This window comes from Triturus cristatus, chromosome 9 (assembly GCF_964204655.1).
Source record: "Triturus cristatus chromosome 9, aTriCri1.1, whole genome shotgun sequence".
Lineage (NCBI taxonomy): Eukaryota > Metazoa > Chordata > Amphibia > Caudata > Salamandridae > Triturus > Triturus cristatus.
In genome coordinates this window covers 675,434,822-675,454,969 of record NC_140592.1, presented here as the reverse complement: position 1 = coordinate 675,454,969, position 20,148 = coordinate 675,434,822, and the positions used below count along the sequence as shown (strand labels likewise).

General features: G+C 41.7%; 1 protein-coding gene across 1 annotated transcript in view; it reads right to left on the bottom strand.

Moving 5' to 3' along the window:
• Window positions 1-220: 220 nt before the first annotated feature.
• LOC146798473 (uncharacterized) overlaps window positions 221-20,148 on the bottom strand; it is a 613,542-nt gene continuing 593,614 nt past the window's right edge. The window contains exons 11-12 of the mRNA XM_085627975.1: window positions 18,626-18,666; window positions 221-652 (exon numbers count right to left, since the gene is read on the bottom strand). Of these exons, the coding sequence (XP_085484101.1) occupies window positions 552-652; window positions 18,626-18,666 (142 nt within the window). The 3' untranslated portion in view covers window positions 221-551. The remainder of the gene's footprint in view (window positions 653-18,625; window positions 18,667-20,148) is intronic.

Genomic DNA, 20,148 nt, shown 5'->3' with positions numbered 1-20,148 from the left:
TTTAGTGTGGTAATGTAGACACCAGCAATAAAACGTGTTAGTCCCACCCCTGGTGCGTGGTAGTTGGCAGGGCTGTATATTTATTTGGGATGAGCACCCTCCACTGACTATAATAAGGAATTTAAGAATAATGAGTATTGCAGAGTATATAATATTGAAGACAGTCGAGAGAGATTGGTTGAGCCAATGTTTATGCTAAGCGACTCGTTTGTAGAGTCGATCATGCAGCACCCGGCCTTTTCCCAGTGGGCTGAAGTCCCTGGAGGCAGTTTTTGTAGGGTAGAGATGCCGCTCCTGGTGCCTGTCACTTTCCCCAGCTCAACATGGTTAATGGCAGATGGCATGGGAGGGCTTCAAGAGAGAGAGAGAAAGAGGGGAGAGAATGGGAGAAAGTAATCAGAGAGTGAGAAAAGAGAGAATAGATAGATGGAAAGAGAGACATTGCATTAGGAGATGAAGGAAGATGGGCTTGTTTGAGCATTTTTGCCAGTGCTACTTTTGGTTCCCCAGTCGGGCCCTGGTCTGAGCCACTGTTCTCTTGACAGAGGGATTCAGTCATAAAATCCATCAAAGTCTTCTTTCTCCAAACTCTTCCCCTTCTCCGTCACACCTTCTGATTCTGTGCTGCTTGCCTCAGACTCCTCCATTGAATCTGGTAAAACAAGGTAAAACTCATTTGCTTGTTATAGAACCTTTCATAGTTTAAACTACGTCTTCAGGATACAGTACATCAAGGCCAATATTTTCTCCATTTGGATTAATAAGAATCATATTTGCTTGTGACGTGCATTTAAATAAAGTTGTTTTATTTACACCTGTTCTAAGTACACCTGAACGCTAAGATTCAGATTTACTTTCTTTGTTTTTAATTTCTACAATGGTTAATTTTTCAATTAAAATTTTATTGCGAGAATATGGCTGCCATGTTTATGCAGCAATACGTTTTCTTTTTTTCTTTATAATTGTGTTGTACGTGCTCTCAATACAAATAAAGAAAATAACCTTCCCACATGCTCACTGAAGCCAGACCAATTGGCTTTGCCAATGCTTGCTGCACTTTGCTCTTTAATTTGTTGTCTGGCTAGCAATTTCTATTTGCATATTAGCTCTGCACATTTCAAAAGAGAAGGAATGTTCCTATAGTTTTGAATTGGTTGTTAAATATGTGATTGTAGGTGAATTGCATTTGCTTTCTAGTTCATCACACCCTTAGGAATTGCCTGTTTTCTTCCTTATCAAGGCTCAATTTGTCCTCAGACTTTACCAGGGTTTTGAGCACTGATCATCTTTTGAGCAGCACAATTTTAGCTCCACCCTTACACATCACAAAGGAGCTATATTGACTTGCACTTGGCACTATATACTCAGTGTGCCTTAATGTTACTAATGTAAAGTGAAGCTCCAAACACATTAATGTAGTGCATTCACTGTGGAAATTATTGATTCACATAAGCATGTGTTGTAATGCCTACATTATGTTGTTATGAATTGTAGCTCTCGTTGACACTTATATTTATGCATTTCAAGTTATACTGCTTTTACTGAAATTTCATTTCTTATGTCCTCATCTATTCATATATTAATGGTTTGCATTTATTATCATATCTGCACAAATAATCATGTATCCGAAGTGCACATTAGCTGTCTCACTAAGGTGGCTTAACCAAAGGACTTAAGCATTTGTTTTGCAATGTTTACCCTTCAACTTGAAAGTTTTGTTTGCACTGGAATGTTTTTTTCTTTGGCAGGTGCGTTCCCATGACCTCATAGCTAGTGAAAGGCATATAGTGTGTTAGAGATAGTGCGGTCCGGGAGGAACATTTTTGGCAAATGAATTCGCTAATGAACCAGGACAATGGTTCCCAAACGTTTTTGACCTACAGCTCCCTTGACCAATTGGCCATTGGCCGCGGCTCCCCATGCATATTGTGTGTTAGAGATAGTGAGGTCCGGGAGGAACATTTTTGTCAAATGAATTCGCTAATGAACTAGGACAATGGTTCCCAAACTTTTTTGACCTACAGCTCCCTTGACCAATTGGCCATTGGCCGCGGCTCCCCATGCATATTGTGTGTTAGAGATAGTGAGGTCCGGGAGGAACATTTTTGTCAAATGAATTCGCTAATGAACTAGGACAATGGTTCCCAAACTTTTTTGACCTACAGCTCCCTTGACCAATTGGCCATTGGCCGCGGCTCCCCATTACAATATTTTATTTTGTGTTTGAGTATGCAAGTGTAAGTAATCCCGACCTCTGTAGTGCATCCATTTTAATCCCTGAAAATAATTGGGATGAAGGTAGGGAGAATAGTGCGTGCAATGCAAAGATATGTCTGCTCTCTCTTTCCACAATATTTGTGCCCCCTCAGGTCGTGCAGTGAATGCATCTATTTGCTGTTCATGGGTGATCAAACTGAAGCTGGACACATCCAGCCGAGTCCAGGGACGCTGGGGTGCTGCGGCGCACAGTTTGTGAACCACTGGGCATACATCTGTTAGTGATCTACACAGAATTCAATGAGGAATTGCAATGGCGTGTTCGCTTTGTGATTTTCCTTTCACATTATGACAGGTCAGTAGCCTACCACTGAGGTTCATTTGGACACGAAGTCCACTCAGACGGATTCCATGTGTCCACATCAATTCCAGTAAAGCTATTTATCAAGAAAGGCAAAGCCTATTTTTGTAGCCATGGATCCATGTTGTAAAGCCAATGAAAAGAATGCCAAGGCATTCAGAGTTCTGCTGGGGCTGTACCTCAAATGAAGAAAGTTAGTGCTGTTAAATACAGTCTGCCTATATACAAACCACTGTAATTAGCAACAAAACAGCAGCAATAGCCACAGTATGGAGATGAAAAAAAAACTTTCACAATGCCTCTGAACCACAGGATGCCGTTGCTTCAGGTCAGTCATTTGTATGCTTTCACTGTACTGACACATACATCAAATACTGTAACATTGTAATGGGAGTAGGCTGCAGTGAAGGCATTCGAACACCATTAAAGTACTCAAAATGCATCCACTGAAAGGCAGAGTAAAAAGCCAGGACGGATAGTGTGGACAAAGCCAGGGGTGTGGCTCCAGCACCAGAAAAAGCCATCAGCAAATACGGGGAAGCATACTGGGGAAAGCTGTTATTCTGAAAAAGTACTGGACCTCTTGTTACGAGGCAGTCCTCCAGCCGCTTCCGGGTTAATCTTGTGCTGTAAGGAAATGAAGACGCTTCTACTGTAGTCCTGAAGGAGCGACCCGTTTGGAATTGAATTACACTGGATCGCATTTAGTGCTAACAAAGTCAAACAATGAAGGAATCACATAGTAACGTGGGGGCTACGCAGCCCAATCTTTTGTCCTTTATAAATACTGGAAATAACTAACATAAACATAAATAAATGAGAATATTCATCACATTGGGCATTGGACACTGTGGACCACGATTCTTTTTTGAAAATGCAGTGAATCTTAATGTCCTCGACTTGGGAACGTCCTCTGAGATGAGATGCTAATTCCAGTGGCTTGTGCTCATAATAAATACCCAAATACCAAACTGTTTCCTGTCCTACTGTCCTCGCGTGGGGATTGATAACACTTTCAATGAGGGAAACGTCTGCTACCCTGTGTTTCTTCACTTATGATAAATTATTACGCTACGAGGCAGCAAGTGCACCACTTAGTGGTCGCCAGGCACTGATCACCCAGCCTGCATTCCAGAGGCTGGTGTAATTCAGAATACATTATGATCAGCATCTGCACTGCAGCGCCCTTGGCTGGTTTTGGTGGCGCAGTTTGGGAACCACTGGACTAGGGGAAGACTCCTACTCCTGTTGTATCAGGAGCAGGGAGACATCAAGGGTCATCCTGATGTTCAACCATAGTATAGGACAATTGAGTCAAGTTGCCAATTTCTATTGTGAGAAGATGAAAAACTACTGAAGTCGATGATGTGGATTTCATGAATGTTCTGTAGGTTTAATTGTTGTTCACAATGTTAGTCTCTAGAGCACATACCTTTGGACTCTGAGAGGTACAAACGTCTCTGTTCATATTTTCCTTGTGTGGATTTATGCTATACATTGCCCCAATTTGTAGAAACTTTACTAAAGTGTCCACTATGGTGACACCTTCCTGCTTACCCCGACTTAACTAAGTTTCCCCTGTTTTCCAATTTTAGTTTAGGACTAGTTTAGGTGACTTTAGATTTATTCATGCATAACACGAGGATTGAAACCTGTACACTAACCATCAACTTTTATTTCCTATCTTTTGTATTGCTGCACCTGATTTTCTTGTAGGCTTTCTGTACTAAGACTTAATTTCATTAGATGTTTCAGTTTCCCTGTAGTGATTCCGTATCTTTATAATATGTTCTTAAGATTCATTTATATTGGTTCGGCTTTAAATTTGTAATAAACCCATTTAACCTTACCCATTGATTCCTGGTCCTCATTGTGTGTCCAATTGGGCTGCACTGTAATTGAATTGGTTGAGTAATGTTTGCTCCCTTTCACCTGTCAGGCAACTAAGAAAGGTCTATCCCCAGGAGAAATGGTAAGAATGGCCCAGTGCTCAATCAGATGGAAGCAAAACGAGGATGGTTAGTTACTGAAGTAGAGGGAGTTAGAATAACCTATTTTAGATTTGCCCAGACCAAGCCCCAACTCATAGATCCCATTTTTTGGTTTGGATGATCAAGGGAGTTCCAGCGGTTTAGGAGTGGGTTATATACCATTGGAGGAGTGAGTATGTATTAATAGGATCACAAGTTGCAGTGGCTTATGCTTAGCTTGCGGTGTTTTAAGGAGATTGTGTTGTGTTTTGCGGATATGTTTTGAATGGTGTGTGAGTGTGACGTTAATTGCAGAGAAGTTTACGTTGTTAACTGGTCTAACGTGGCCTAAGATCCCTTGATAATATTAAAAAGTGTAGAATATACTATATTGTAATTGTCTGCTAAATTTTGTGGTGTTCATCGTGAGACGTAGTTGATGACACAATTGAGATAGGGATATTTATCTTTGCAGGAATGCAAGGTGGGGTTGGTATGGTGAATCCCAGCGCACACGGAGAAGCCTGACTAATACGGGTGATACCCCGAAGCTCAAGGTTTCATTCGCATGTGAATTAGAATAGGCTGGAAAGTACTGTTCCGATTGTTTCTTGTGTGATTGAATAATATTGATTCTTTAGTTGAGCAGACAAAGTTATTTGTTGAAATTGCTTTGCATTTTGTGTTGTGTGCTTAGAGTTGAGAAAAAAGAGATCGTGAACTAATAAACGAGTGTGAACTGCTGCAAGCAGAGATGTTTTAAGGCATGGGCAAGGTGGGCTCTGGCCCTGGGCCCCAAGGTTTCAGGGGGCCACCTAATAGAGCCAGCTCCGTTCTGCAGAGAGTCTTGCCCTGATAACCTTGAAAAATTCTTAACAGATTATTTTAAATACGGATATGCTTTAATTTATTTTTAATGTGGGTGGTGTGTGACAGCCTATTTCAGATATTTTGAAGAGAAATATTATGCTCATGTTTCATGCAATATCCATAGAAAACGTTTCATTTAGATAAAAACAGGACCTCGCATTTCAGAATTGAGAGGGTGTCACAGAGATTATGTGCATTAATGTTAGTGAGCTCCTGCTGTGTTACAATATTGAAAACATACATCACTATACCTGAATATTAGATGTACACAGATTTTGAATCTGGAAGAGTGTGCCTGTGCCTTGCCAGTGACCTGGCCAAAGAGGGCATGAAAGAGCTGAAACTTGATCACAAATTACAAGCTGTTTTGAACAGGGGCCCCAAAATACGTTTGTCCCAGGGCCCCCAAAATCCTCAAGATGGCTTTGACTGCGAGGAGTGAGAGTGACATCATGGTGTGCCACAATGAGAATGGCATAGTGTGGAGCCATGCTGCTATTGGTTGAATACGCCATAGAGTGTGGCACTGTTATTGGCTGTTACTGCCAAATGAAAATTGTGGCTATACATTTATTTCCTGGTCCGAAACAAGATTCTAACTGTGATTTTCGACCTTTTTTATAAAAAATGAAATGTTTTAGGGTCATACGAGATCTAATTAGGGGGAGATGTGACCATACTCTGTGACCATACTCTGTTAGAGAGGAAGAAGAAGCACCACCTGATGGTACATCAGATAATTATATAATGATTAACATAGAGCTTCACACATGTATTTGGATTGGTCGATGGCAGAAGATAATAGAGAAAGAAGATGTACAGGCAATCTCCATGCTATGGTACATTTAATGTGAGAATCATTGAAAATTTGAGGAAGATATTATATGAGATGAAGTCACATCCTAGACCTGCACAGTTTGAAGCGCTTAATGCTTAGGAGTGGGTGGCTCCTGTCAGGGAAAAAGAAAAGTATCAGGGAAGAGCCCGAAATGCAGTGCGTACTTACGCGGATGCTAAGTGGGATGCAGAACAAGAGAAATTTAGAACTTATATGATAGAGTGAGTCAAGTTATACTCTGCATTAGCAAGTGAAGAATCTGATAAGGGGAAGGAGAAGAAAAGGAAAGGGAAAAAGGGAAAGCCAAAGGAGCCAGATGATATGAGTGAGGTCAGTGATAGAGACTCTAGCAACAGTCTCTTGGATGCATTGTTGTCAGAACGCCCACCTCCATGTAATGAGACCCAAATGGAAGAAGGAAGTGGCGCTGGCATTAGTGGGAACCTTGAAGTGGCTACCACATGAGTGAATATAAATTCTAACTGGACAGGAGTCACCCCAGTAAATATGAATTACAACCCCAAGGGAAAGCGTTCAGGGATTTGTGCCCTTGTTAATTCCACAGCCCTCAATGCCCCGGAGGCTCTTACTGTCCTAGTTACCATTGGTTCTGTGGTTCCTATCTATAAATCTGGTTTGACAGGGAGCACAACACATCATTTGGCTATTCCTACTGGAGGAAGCACCCTAGGAAATACTCTTACAAGTTTGAGTATGGAAGGATTTGTTTCTCTAATTTCAACTACTGTGAGTTCACCATGTGCTGCAAGTGCATATTTAACTGTGTGTCAGATGAAATTAGGTCCAATAGGGTCATTCCAGAGACCGCCACATCTTGGTACGCCTGTTTTGGAGCCACCCCTACAGGCTAACCATAGCACCCCCAGAGAAGGAACTGTGCCTAATGCCCCTATAGTGCAACGTAGTCTTAGTGCTCAGGTAATAGATGAATGTTGAAGGTTCTCAATGCTCCATCAAGTGAAAGTGGAAGCTCAAAATTGGACAAGGAATGATTCAGTCACCAGTGAGAGTAAATCTGGTGGATGTTGCTAAATCAAAGTTAAAATTGGAAGATATGATTAGTAAAAACCTTGCATTGGCTTGATTAAATTCATACGAAGATAACAAGAACATGAACTTGTGTTTATGTGTAAGGATGTTACCATATGTGCCGGACAAGTTTATAACAGACTATCCGAATAAGCCCAGAAATATGAGGTAGATTTGAATAGGACCAAAGCCTTGCAGAAGAGCTACAGTGTATACTTTAGTGAGGAATACATAGCCTGCATGAGAACATTAGGAATGAAAAAACGGATTAGAGAGCTGATTCAGAACATTCAGAAATGGATTGGGTTAGACAAATGGGAAGGTAGATGTGTGAAAAAGAAAGACCGAAAGAAACCTACAGGAGAGCAGCCTTTTTTCTATAGGAAAGGGAGTGAGTGCCTCAAATTTACCCCCCAGGGAAGTGCCCAGAAGAGGTTACATTCATGTGCTGTGGAGTAGAAGTGATCTTGCGTCATTCACTAATCATTATCCAAAATTAAGAGAGAAGCCAGTGGAGTAGTACAAGCAGGTTGAGCAGTTTGTGAAACTCTCAAAGTTCTTGTGGGATGATTTGAATACTGAGTGCAGTATTGTGATTCCAAGTGATTTGTGGGCAGAATGTAAAATAGCCACAGAATGTCCCAAGAAGGAGCCAATGAGAAATCTGTTGATTAAAGGTTCATTGCATTTGATGATGAAATTACATTTTTTAAATCAAAGGTATCGTCCAAAGACATTGGTTGGGTCAAGATTGACAGGACGACCCAAGAACCCAAAGAATCAATTCATGCCTATTATGAGAGATTGTTGCAGGCTTTTACGCAATACTGTGGGATGGAGACTCTTGATCCTAAGGATATGGGACATTTTGTGTCATGGTTCATGATAGGATTGAGACCTGAAATTAGCATGATGATTGAGTAGCATTTGATTTGTTGGCAGAATAGGTTGGTTGATGAGATTTTGAAGTATGCAAAGTATAGCAATAATGAAATAGAAATGAAGCAAAATAAATTGAAAGAGAAATTGATGGTTGCACAAATGAAAGCTGCTCAGAGAGGCAGTCAGAATCAGCCTTTTGTAGGGAATGTTGTTTCTATTCAAGGAGCGTATCAGCAGGGAGCTCCTGTGATGCAGGGGAAGGTAGATTTCAACCACAAAGCAAAGGTTGTGGTGTTCCGATTGATCCGAGTACTGAGATCGATGTAGCTACTTTGAAGAGGACCAACCAATAGCCCATTTCAACAGTAGCCCCTGTTTGATACAGTTGACAACTATGGCTCCGATCAGTGTGCCAGAGGGGAGGAAGAATGCATGCTTGGCGCAGTCTTGGAGGTAGACAAGAGTGGTCAATTCATAAATGATGAGGTGAAAGGCTACCTGTATTATTTTCGATCAACATTAGTGCTACCCCCTCTACTGTTAGAACAGTGGAGGAACCAAACCCACCCCTCTCGGGTATAAGAATCCAAGTTGTTGGAGTTGCAAATAAGAAAACGACAAGGCTCATATTGGGAAAAGTACCTGCAAAAATAGGAATATTTACAGAGAATCATGAATTTATGGTATATGATTCGAGTCATGTGAGTCTTTTGGGAAGCAATTTTTTCTGTAAGCTGAATTGCACCATTTACAGCATGTCAAAGGGTGTGGAGTTCCAGACTCATGATGAGGATGTTGCCTTTAAATTGGTCGATCAGAGTTCAACAATCAAACGGTTCCCTATGATGGCAATTGAAGGTAACCCACCGATCTCAGAGATACAGTGAAGCAGGAAGTTTGAGATTTTTCAGGAAATGACATTTCCAAAGGAGTGTAGCCTATTCTATACCAATAATGTCCAATGTTCATTACCCAAGAACTTCACAAATAAAGTCCAATGTTCAGTACCCAAGAACCTCACAATATAATCTGACCCATAAAGCTATTGCTGGGATTATTCCATTGATTGAATCAATGGTCCAACAAGGCATTTTGAAAGAGATAATGGGGAGTCCATAAAACTCAGCCATTATTGGCTTGCAGAAGCCCAGCGGGAAGTACTGCATTGTTCAGGATTTGAGAAAGAGCAACACCTTGTTGTCCCATGGTACTGAATCCAGCTGTGATTTTATTCCAGATTCCATATGAAGCTGAGTGATTCACTGTCATCAACCTTTGCCGGCTTTCTTCTCCATACCATTGCATGAGGACAGTCAGTTTCTCTTCGCATTTTGGTTTGGCAACCGTGTTTTGGCATGTTGCTGAGTCCCACAAGAGTATACGGAGAGTTCGTCCATTTTCAATCAGATCCTTAAAAAGTATCTGGAGTCCCTGATTATGCCCTGTAACTCTGTCCTGGTCCAATACGTTGATTACCAGATGGTTGTGTCAAATACGCAGCTTGTTAGAATGGGTCTATTGTTCTGTTGAACCCCTTGGCTGAGAATGGCCATAAAGTGTCCCCAAGTGAGCTGTAGTACTGTCAAAAAGAAGTTCTGTATCTCAGACATCACATTGAGAAAGGAGCAACGAGGGTGAGACAGGAAAGGATCTCAGCAATTATGCACATTAATCCTTCAACTACACAGAAAGAAGTTAGGATGTTCTTGAGAATGGTAGGCTACGGTCGTCAGTGGATTCCCAACTTTTCCCTAGTGGCAAGCCTTTACAGAGGCTGACAAGTAAGGCTGTATTTGATCTGGTACCTAGGGATAACAATTGCTTGTTTGCCTTCCTAGAGCTGAGAGAAAGTCTCTGCTGTGCTCCAGTACTGTGAATGCCTGATTACAATTAAGGCTCCCGGTTTTCAGTTTTTACAGACTTTTACAGATAAATACAGACAGAAAACAATGTGTTTCCTGTCTGTATCTATTTTTAAAAGCTGAAACAACAGAAAATTAGGCTTCTTGTGGGCGTTTTAAAAGTGGAAAAATATCGAAATTGTGCTTCTTGTGGGTGACTCTCCATGCTATTATTCATGATTTCCAGGGCAACAGCCGAGCAGATAGATAGCATGGGAAGTTAAACATAGTTTGTGATTTCCTTAAATACAGGTGTATGTTAACATATATTTGTACTATAATGCTGATATTTACCTGTAGGTATAGTGCTTTGCTTTATTTGTCTGCTTAATTTCTAAAATGCGACAGGCAGCAAAGTGTCAGTGCATGTTTATCAGTTAAATAAATGTGGAAATGTACACATTTATTACTTCATTTATTCACAAAACACAAAATAAATATGGATAAAAACCAATGAGATGGTCAAAAAATAAATATTGATAAACACATAAGGAAATGTTGAAAAAGTAAATACCATCAAACCGGGAGCCCTAATCACAATACAGCGTTATTGCTTTTCTGTCGTGAGAGGGAGAGCTACGCTCTCTCAGTGCTTACACAGATGCAGGGAGGTGCACGCAGACCAGTTGCATCTTTTTCTGCTACACTTGACCCAGTAGCTTCAGCATTGCCTGATGTCTCAAATCCATGGCAGCCACAGGTGTCATCATAGAGAGGTGTGAAAGCGTTACGATGCGTCATCCATTGACTCTCTTTTTTCCCCATTCCATTGAGATATTGTTGACCAGAACCCAGACATAGCACCTAACTAACAGCGGCCTCATTAAGTATGAGCAAATCATACTGGCCCCTGAAAATATCACACTGAAACATTATGCTGTTTTGAATTCTGTTACTTTGTTGCCTCTTCCAGAGAATGACTATAATGATGGTGAAGTGTAGTTTGACTGTCTTGATGTCACTGAACTGTGCACCAAGCCAAGATCAGACAGACAAGATCAGCCACTACCCAAATCTGATTTTACACTATTTGTGGATGGCTCGTGTTTGCAAAACCACAGAGTAAATTTGAGAGCTGCTTGCGCAGTATATACCGTTTCATGAGTAGTTGAAGCTTCCTGGCTTCAAGGAGTTTACTCCACATAAGTTATGTTATGTTATAACAATTTATATAGCGCAACAGCTGCCCCAACAAAGGGGCGTCCCAGCGCTCCTGACAAGGACTAAGCCCTCAAGACACCTTCCAACACAGATTAGACTTTGGGGAAGAGATGGGTCTTAAGGGCCTTCCTGAAAGGCACATAATCCCTTAGACCACAAATAAATGCTGGGAGAGAATTCCACAGCCTGGCTGCCTTATACCTAAAAGATCTACCGACTGCCCTGGTTTTCTTAACCCGTGGCACCTTCAACAGGTTTTGGCTAGAGGATTGAAGTTGGCGCGTGGGCTCATAAGGCTGGGTCAGGTCTGTTAATATCTGTGGAGAAGCCAGCTTCCATGCCTTGAAGATCACACAAAGTGCCTTGAACTCTATACGTCTTTCCATAGGCAACCAGTGTAGTCTTCGAATTGCACCTGAGGCAGAGATAGATCTACATAGACCTAGCAACATTCTAGCCGCAGCGGTCTGGACTCTCTGTAACCTGTGGACCTCAACCTTATTGGCCCCCAAATAGAGAGTCGAAGCATAGTCCAGCCGTGACAGGATTGTGGCTTGAATAATCAGCTGTCTAGTAGGGGCATCAAAGAACTTAAAAATAGACTTAAAGCTCCTAAGCAGCCCAAAACATGTGCCAGCCACCTTCTTAGTCTGGGTTTGGTAGTTAAGATTGCTATCTACCCAAACACCGAGGTTTTTCACCATCGTCTTTGGAGGGGGTGCATGTCCAAGGCTCTGGGGCCACCAATCATTACTCCAAAGACCCTGGTCTTTCCCCGTCAGCAGAATTTCCGTTTTCTCAGCGTTTAGCTGCAAACATTTGATGGTAAGCCAGTCCGCCACTGCTGCCAAATTGGTACAGAAGCAGGCGGCGTCTAGGCTATTACCCCTAACGGTATTGCTAGACAGGGCTACCACCAACTGTGTATCGTCAGCATAAGAGACAAGGGTCAAACCACGGCTCTTTGCGAGAAGAGCCAGTGGCGGCACGTAGATATTAAAAAGCAAAGGGCTCAAAGATGAGCCCTGAGGTACACCTTGTCTCACCTTGAAAGTCCCTGAGGAAAAACGGGGGCACCGAAACCTCGAAAGTCCTATCCTCTAGGAAGGATGCCAGCCAGCGTAAGGCCAAGCCATTGATCCCAACCTCCTCTAATCGTCTCAGCAAAATGGCATGGGACACGGTGTCAAATGCGGCACTCAAGTCTAGTAGGATTAATGCCGCAGTGTGCCCTTTATCCAAAGATGCCCAAAGATGTTCTGTCACGGCCAACAGTGCTGACTCAGTGCTGTGACCGGGGCGAAAGCCATTTTGCGAGGGATCCAAGATGTTATTAGAGGACAGGAAGTTGGAGAGCGTGGCATTGACATATGTCTCCAGAATCTTCGATGCCCAAGGTAGGCGGGAGATAGGCCTATAGTTCTCAGGACGATCTGGATCTAAGTTGGGTTTCTTTATTAAAGGCAGGACTTTTGCTATCTTCCAAGCAGTGGGCACGATTCCTGTGGTCAATGAAGCATTTAAGATGTCACACAGAGGGCCCTGAATTGTAGGAAGAAGCTGAAGAAAATGACCTGGCCTAAGCGGATCAAGGGGAGAACCAGATTTTATTTTAAAACAGAGTGCCTCCAGCTGGGCAGGCACAATCAGCGGGAACTTATCCAATAATCAGGCCGTTGCCTCTACCGAATCAGTAGATTGAATTGACGCGGGAAATTGTTTACAAATCCTTTCCACTTTGGAAATGAAATATGCCGCTAAATCATCACATTGCTTGTTTGATGAAATAAAAGGCTCCTTAGGAGCTGTTGTTCATGAGGCAACTAAGGAAAATATACATTTAGCCTTATTCCCACTGCCTGCAAGTTGTGACGCATAGAAAGTGGCTCGGACCACCTGGATCCTTTTTTGGTAGTTCTTAATGGCCAAACAATATTTTTCTTTAGCCATCAAGTCGTAGTCCCTTCTCCTAGTGCGTTCAAGTTTTTTGCAGTCCTTTCGCAATACGGCAAGTTCTTCGTTAAACCAGGGGCTATAGCTAGATTTGCTGGATGGTTGCCACTTTTCCGGGACTAGCTCGTCCAAGGGCTGTCTGCTCCAGGTAGAAAAGGCAGTATATGCCATGTTAGGGTCCGCATTAGACATGGGGCAGGAGGTCCCCAATTTTTCAGCGTAATTAGCCCAGTCGAGCTTATGCCATGCTCTCTTGCATGTGAGGTGGCAGCAATCCTTAATTCTAGCCCCTTTGATTGACAGATACATCATGATCAAATAATGATCAGTCCAAAGCAATTTTAATGGGGCCGCTACAGACAAGAAGTTCAAGTTGGTAAACACTGGGTCTAGAAGATGACCCGCCGTGTGAGTAGAACCTTGCACCAACTGAACCAATTGACAGGCCCAAAGGTCTGCTATAAAATTAGCTATATCGGGATCTTCTATATTATCTAGGTGAAGATTTAAGTCACCCACAATAGTAAAATTGGCCCATCCAAGTGCCAATCTGTTCACGAGCTCAGTGGCTGGATTCATTGATCTTATCAGGGGATGCTGTGTTTCAGACCAGCTGCAGGTGACAATTTTCACTGATATTCAGCATGGCTTTGGTGTCGTGCATGGCTTTGGACAGTTATGGTCCCAACAGGGATATATGAACGCTTCAGGATCCCCCATCAGGCATGGTGAGCAAGTGAGGAAGCTTCTTGAAGCTTTGCAGATGCCTGGCCAAGTTGCAGTTGTGAAATGCTCTGCACGCTGCAAGGGAGACGATTATGTGGCATTGGGCAACAGGTCTACTGATGAGGTCGCAAAGTACTTTGCATATAGAGCTTGTACATTTAATAAGTAATAAACGAATGAGGGAACAGGTGAGACCAAGCACAACCTTTTGTTAACAACTGCTTATACATGGAAGGAAGTTATGAGGTTCCTGAAAGAGGTGTCAGAGGCAGAACAGCAAAGTTGGATCACAGCAGGTTGTGTCAAGAGAGTTGATGACATTTGGGTTTCAGGAGATGGAAGACCTGAGTTGCCAAATAATCTTTTGCCACCAATGGCTAAGAAGTATCATTGTGCTGCTCATGTAGGAAGGATGCCATGGTCTGCTTGTTCATTCAGGTCTGGTGGATCAAATTAATGGCACACTGAAATCCAGACTAGCAAAAGTGTGTGCCTCCACGTCTTTAAAGTGGCCTGATGCTTTGCCTCTTGTGTCGATGAGTCTTAGCAGCATTCCTGATCAGAGGACAGGATTGCCTCCTAATGAAATTATCATGGGCAAAACAATGATACCTCCAGCTGTACCTGCAAATGCGCTTGTGAACATTACAGATGGCATGATTCTTGATTACTGCAAAGGACTGGCTGACTTGGTGCATTCTTTGTCTCACCAGGTTGAAGAAGCCACAGGACTGCCTCACCAGAAGCAGTGCCATGACCTTAGTCTTGGCGACTGGGTTTTGGTGAACAAACATTTGAGGAAGAGTTGTCTTGAGCCCCGCTGTCATGGCCCTTACCAGGTGATCCTAGTCACCACATTTGTTGTGAAATATGGCCGTTTCCCCAACTGGCTGCATGCTGCACCCACTCATAGGGTTCTGTGTCACCTTCATGATGTAACAGCAACTCTCCCAGATGTTCCAGTGGTGGTTGAGAGAACACAGGAGTAGGTTAGTCAAGCTGTAGGGTACCAGCAAGAGTCTGAAAAAGCACTTTTTCAATCTGAGGGGGACCTTGATGAATGGATAGTTGGAGCTGAAGAAGGAGAGTCTTGTCCTGTGGTGGTGACTTAGAAAAATTCAGACTCAGATGAACGTCCTAGTGCTGTACAACCACAAGTGGCAGCTGGAGAACGCTGGCCAGGAAGGCAAGAAAGAGGGAGACCAAATCTGCCAGATGAATGTGGCCTCCAAACCATTCCAGACTATACTGAGGATTCGGATTTGAATGACAGAGAAGGTGAAGGACTTGCACTCAGGAGATCAAAAAGAGCTAGAATGCCATTAAAGTTACTCATCCCTCAAATGTATATACTTTGCCACCAATGACAGAGAGACAGAACTTTGGGGAACTGGAGGCTAGAGGTGAAGCTACGGCTGAACATTTGTGACTATATGCTTGTGGCTGAACTGTGTTTTGACCTCACCTTGCCACTGAACTGATCGAACCAGATTATCATTAGATTTATTTCTAGACTGAACTTTGAAATGAGCTTTTGAATAGAGACAATTTAATAACCTTTGTTAAAAAGAATAAAGAATATAACTGAGCCCTGAGGCGGCTGAAGGTTGTCATTTTGGACGAACATGGAGTAGGGCTGAGGAAGTCTAACAAAGATTTTGTAAATAAATGTTGTCACGTTCATGTGAACTTTGTTTTGCAATTTGCACAGATGGACTCCAACAGAGAAGACTCTGCTGCTACTTGAAACCCAACTGTCTGATTTTAGAGAAGTGATGGAAACTAATCCTAACACTCATAAATGTAGGTACATAATAGCAGGCACATTAATAGTCATGGTTGTAATACTGATTGTTTTGCTTGCAGGATTATAAATCACCTACATCTAGCACAGTAGAGGCTAAGCCCAAAGTTTACCCCAAACCCTTACATCCTGCAGACAGTAGTCTGTATACAGTTTACATTAAGGAGTTGCTTATAGATTCATCAAGAGGCAATCTTTCCTCAAATGTTTATTGTTAATTGCTTTATGAACATGTGGATACCATAGAAGTGAGAGATTGCTACATCTGCACGCAACTGCCTGCATCAGTTGCAGAAGGTATAACCTAAAATTATCTTCCTCTGACTTATGGTGTTACCTGTAGTTTAGTGGTGTGCCTTTTCCATGGACGAGGTTATTTCCAATATTATTTTTCAAATTATGATTTAGTTCTTTCAGAAGTTCCTTAGTTTAAAGACTTGAATAGACATTCTTATATCAAAGTCACTGACACCGCTCAAAGGTATTTTACACCTACCTTGACACTAGACACCGCCTCATCTCACAGACATAATTTAACGTGCATTTTACAGATGTCGAGAAGAAATGTATACATTTAGTGATAGATAGCAGGAGGGAGCTAACGCAACAAATCTAACTAAACTTGATCATCAAGCAGAAGGAAATCAAGCCACTTTAGATTTAGATTGGCAACTTAACGGGAAATTGTATTTGGAGACGGACAAGAATGAATATGACATTCTATTTTTGGGAAAGATTGAATGTAACCACACATTTCAAATTAGAGAAAATTGGGAATTATTTCAAGTTGGAAACGATTCCGTAATACCGGGACTTTATTTTGTTTGTGGAAAGTATGCCTATTTCAAATTACCCAAGAAATGGTATGCTACCTGTTATTTAGGAGTAATCTTTCCAAAGATTTATCATGTGGAACATGTTAATGACCCTGTGTGGGAGCAGAAGTCTAGGCCTAAACGAGGAGCCAGTGCTGGAGAGATGGTAGGAGATAATGTTGGTGCAATTATTCCATCTGTGGGTATGATTTTAAATGACATCTACATAGGAATTACATTGGCCACTAATATTGCAGGAGCTTTATTAGTTGTAGATACTGAAATAGTAGCTATTAGATCTATGGTTTTGCAGACTAGACTTCTGTTAGACATCCTTCTTGCAAAACAGGGCAGAGTCTGTCAGATGTTAAAGGGCCAGCAAGGCTGCACCTACATTCCTGACAACAGCAAGGACTTGCAGAAGTATATTAACAATATGGTTAGTCTGAAGGGAGATTTGAGAGAGTTAGAAGCAACAGGTGCTTAGGAAGCTATTGGGAGCGGATTTGCTTCAGTGGGGAAATGGTTTAGAAACTTGGGAAGTGGAATTTTGGGAGCCATCTTGAAACCCCTTTTTGTAATTGCTATTTGTGCGATATCTCTAGTTGTGATCTTTAAATTGTACAAGAGACTACAAGAAAAAAGGGGAGAAAAAAGGAAGAGAGCAGATGTATAGTTAGAGGAGAAGCAATGTGGAGACTATGATGACGTGAAATGTCTGGGGGAGTCTAGGCAAAAAATGATGACAATTGTAAGGTTATAACTGGTCCATCTGATAATATCTGATAAGATCTAGATCCTGATTGTGATGGCTTGATTTGCCATTAGAGGGAGGACTGGAGCAGCGCAATTTTAGATTCACCCTTACACGTCACATAAAGGCACAATTTGTCCTCAGACTTTACCAGGGTTTTGAGTACTGATCACCTTTTGAGCAGTGCAATTTTAACTCCACCCATACACATCACAAAGGAGCTATATTTACGTGCACTTGGCACTATATTCTCTGTGTGCTTTAACCTTACTAATGTAAAGTGAAGCTCCAAACATATTATTGGAGTGCATTCACTGTAGAAATTAGGAGTTCACATAAGTGTGTGTTCTAATGCCTTCATTATGATGTTATAAATTGTAGTTCTCATTCTCATTTATAATTCTAATTTTGAGTTATACTGCTTCTACTGAAATTGCATTTATGTACTCATGTATTCATATATTAATATTTTGCATTTCATCTGTATTAAATGTGCACATATAATCATGTATCTGAAGTACACGTTGACTGTCTCACCAAGTAAGCTTAACCAAAGGCCTTAAGTGATTGGTTATCAATATTTAACCTTCAATGTGAAAGATTTGCTTGTACAACAATGTTGTTTCTTTTGCAAGTACGTTCACATGTTCTCATAGCTAGTGAAAGACATATTGTATGTTAGAAATAGTGAGGTCCTGGGAGGAGAACTTTTGGCAAGAATGAGAACCACTGATGGACTAAGAGAAGACGACCATGCATGTCGTATCAAGATCAGGGAGTCTTCCAAGCTCGTCCTGATGTTCAACCGTAGGATGGGAAATTCAAGTGAAGTTGTCAATTTCTATTGTGGAAAGTTGGGAAACTACTGGAGTCATGATGTGGAATTCTCAAATGTTCTGTAGATTTAGTTGGTGTTCACACTGTTAGTCTCTAGAGCAGATACCTTTGGACTCTGAGTGGTACAGACCTCTCTGTTCATATTTCCCTTGTGTGGCCCATTGCTATAGATTGTCCCAAATTGAATTGGTTGATTAATGTTCAATAATGTTCACTCTCTTTTACCTCTTAGGCAACTAAGAAAAGTCTATCACGAGGAGAAATAGTAAGACTGACCTGTGCTCCATCACACTGAACAAGATGTTCACATCTCTTGTTTAAAGTGTGGTCTTTCTTTTATTTAAAACATCCTTTAGCTCTTTAACGTATACCTTAGGACATGCACATCAATTTCCCCAAACAGTCTCACAAACAGTGAACTATTTTTACCACAATGTAAGAACTCATTGGAATCAGAATGCAGTGTATATGAAAGCGCGAACTTACCTTCTGTCCCAACTGCTGTGCCATATTCCATCTTGTCTTGTCTGAATTGGAGCAATGAGAAAGACAAGTCAAACTTCAAGCAATTGAATATAGTTAGTTTGTAAGTAGCTAGCATGTGCCAAGAAGCTAACTGTGGACAGCCCAGCCCCATTCCATTCTTCCCACTTATCCCCTCCAAATTATATGCCTTATTTAGAGTTTGGCGGATGGGATACTTCATCACAAACCTGAAGGATGTCAAGTCTTCCATGTCACAGGTACAATATAGCTTACTGCATTTGTTATACAGAGGATGGGATAGCCGTCACATTTTGACAGTGTATCCCATCTGACCAAACTCTAAATAAAGCCTTTTTTAAACAGAAATTGCAGCAAGGTGCAAAATGTGAATTAAATAAGCAAAATTATTTTAGAGGTGTACGAAACTGGTTTTTGTTTTAATTTCATGAGGTGTATGTAAAACTGAACAAAGTAACATAAAAGCTTGTTCCCAATATCTTGAGTGGAAATTGAGCACAAGGTCAGATTTCAGGTGTGTGTATGTTTATTTCATTTACAATAAATGCAGCTGTCTAATAGTAACCCCGGGCGGGATCGATATGGTCAGGAAAACTTAACTCAGGGTAGGATTACAACATGAGCAGCACAAACAGCAAAGTGCAGAGTAGGATCAGTTTACACCTAAGAAAAAGGTAAATGTGGATTATCTCTGTGATGGGTGCTGGATTTCACAATGAAGAAAATGCAATGTAAATTGTTTCATTTTGAAATGATGCACAATTAGCCAGTGACAAAGGAGGTCAGATGTTTGCAGCAAAAAATTGTGTAGTGCAGGGCATGGTACACTGGCTTTACCTCACGTTTTGATCCATTGTGATCCACTGAGTATGAAAAAAGCCTGGGCAGAGTTTGCGAAGTTCCGCTACGCGGAACTCAACGAAGTGCAAAAAAAATTCTCTGCGGTGCTACGCGGAGCTCCGCAAACAGCAGTGTACGTTAGATGAATGCCATTTGCAGTGATTTTCATTGCCAGGTGCTGGTTCGCATTGTGCAATCAATGCAAACGGCACCATGCACGGCACAAGCGGGCGCTGCTTCCTTTCTACCACTTGAGTAGATTTTTACTTGAGCGGCAGCTTTCTCAATGCGAATGGATGGTTTCTCAATGCGAGCAGTTGTGAGCATACACAACCAGTCACAATTAGAAATCTGACCGCCGGCGTTGAGAAATCTCGCCGGCGATGTATATTTTCAATGCTCGGGCTCGCCAACTTGATGTTGATGTTATCACGTGAGTTGGTGTTACTCAAAATGAGTATTTTTGTTTTAGTGTGGATGCAGGTGGAGTCAGTTTAATGTTTTTTTAGTATCTGCAAAATGGCCTCTCGTTTGCACGCATGGGTTCCAGTCTGATGGTGTTTGCATAAGTCACTGGCCATGCATGATACATATTATGTTATCCAGTCAGCAGGTGTGTGTATGTTTATTTCATTTACAATAAATGCAGCTGCCTAATAGTAACC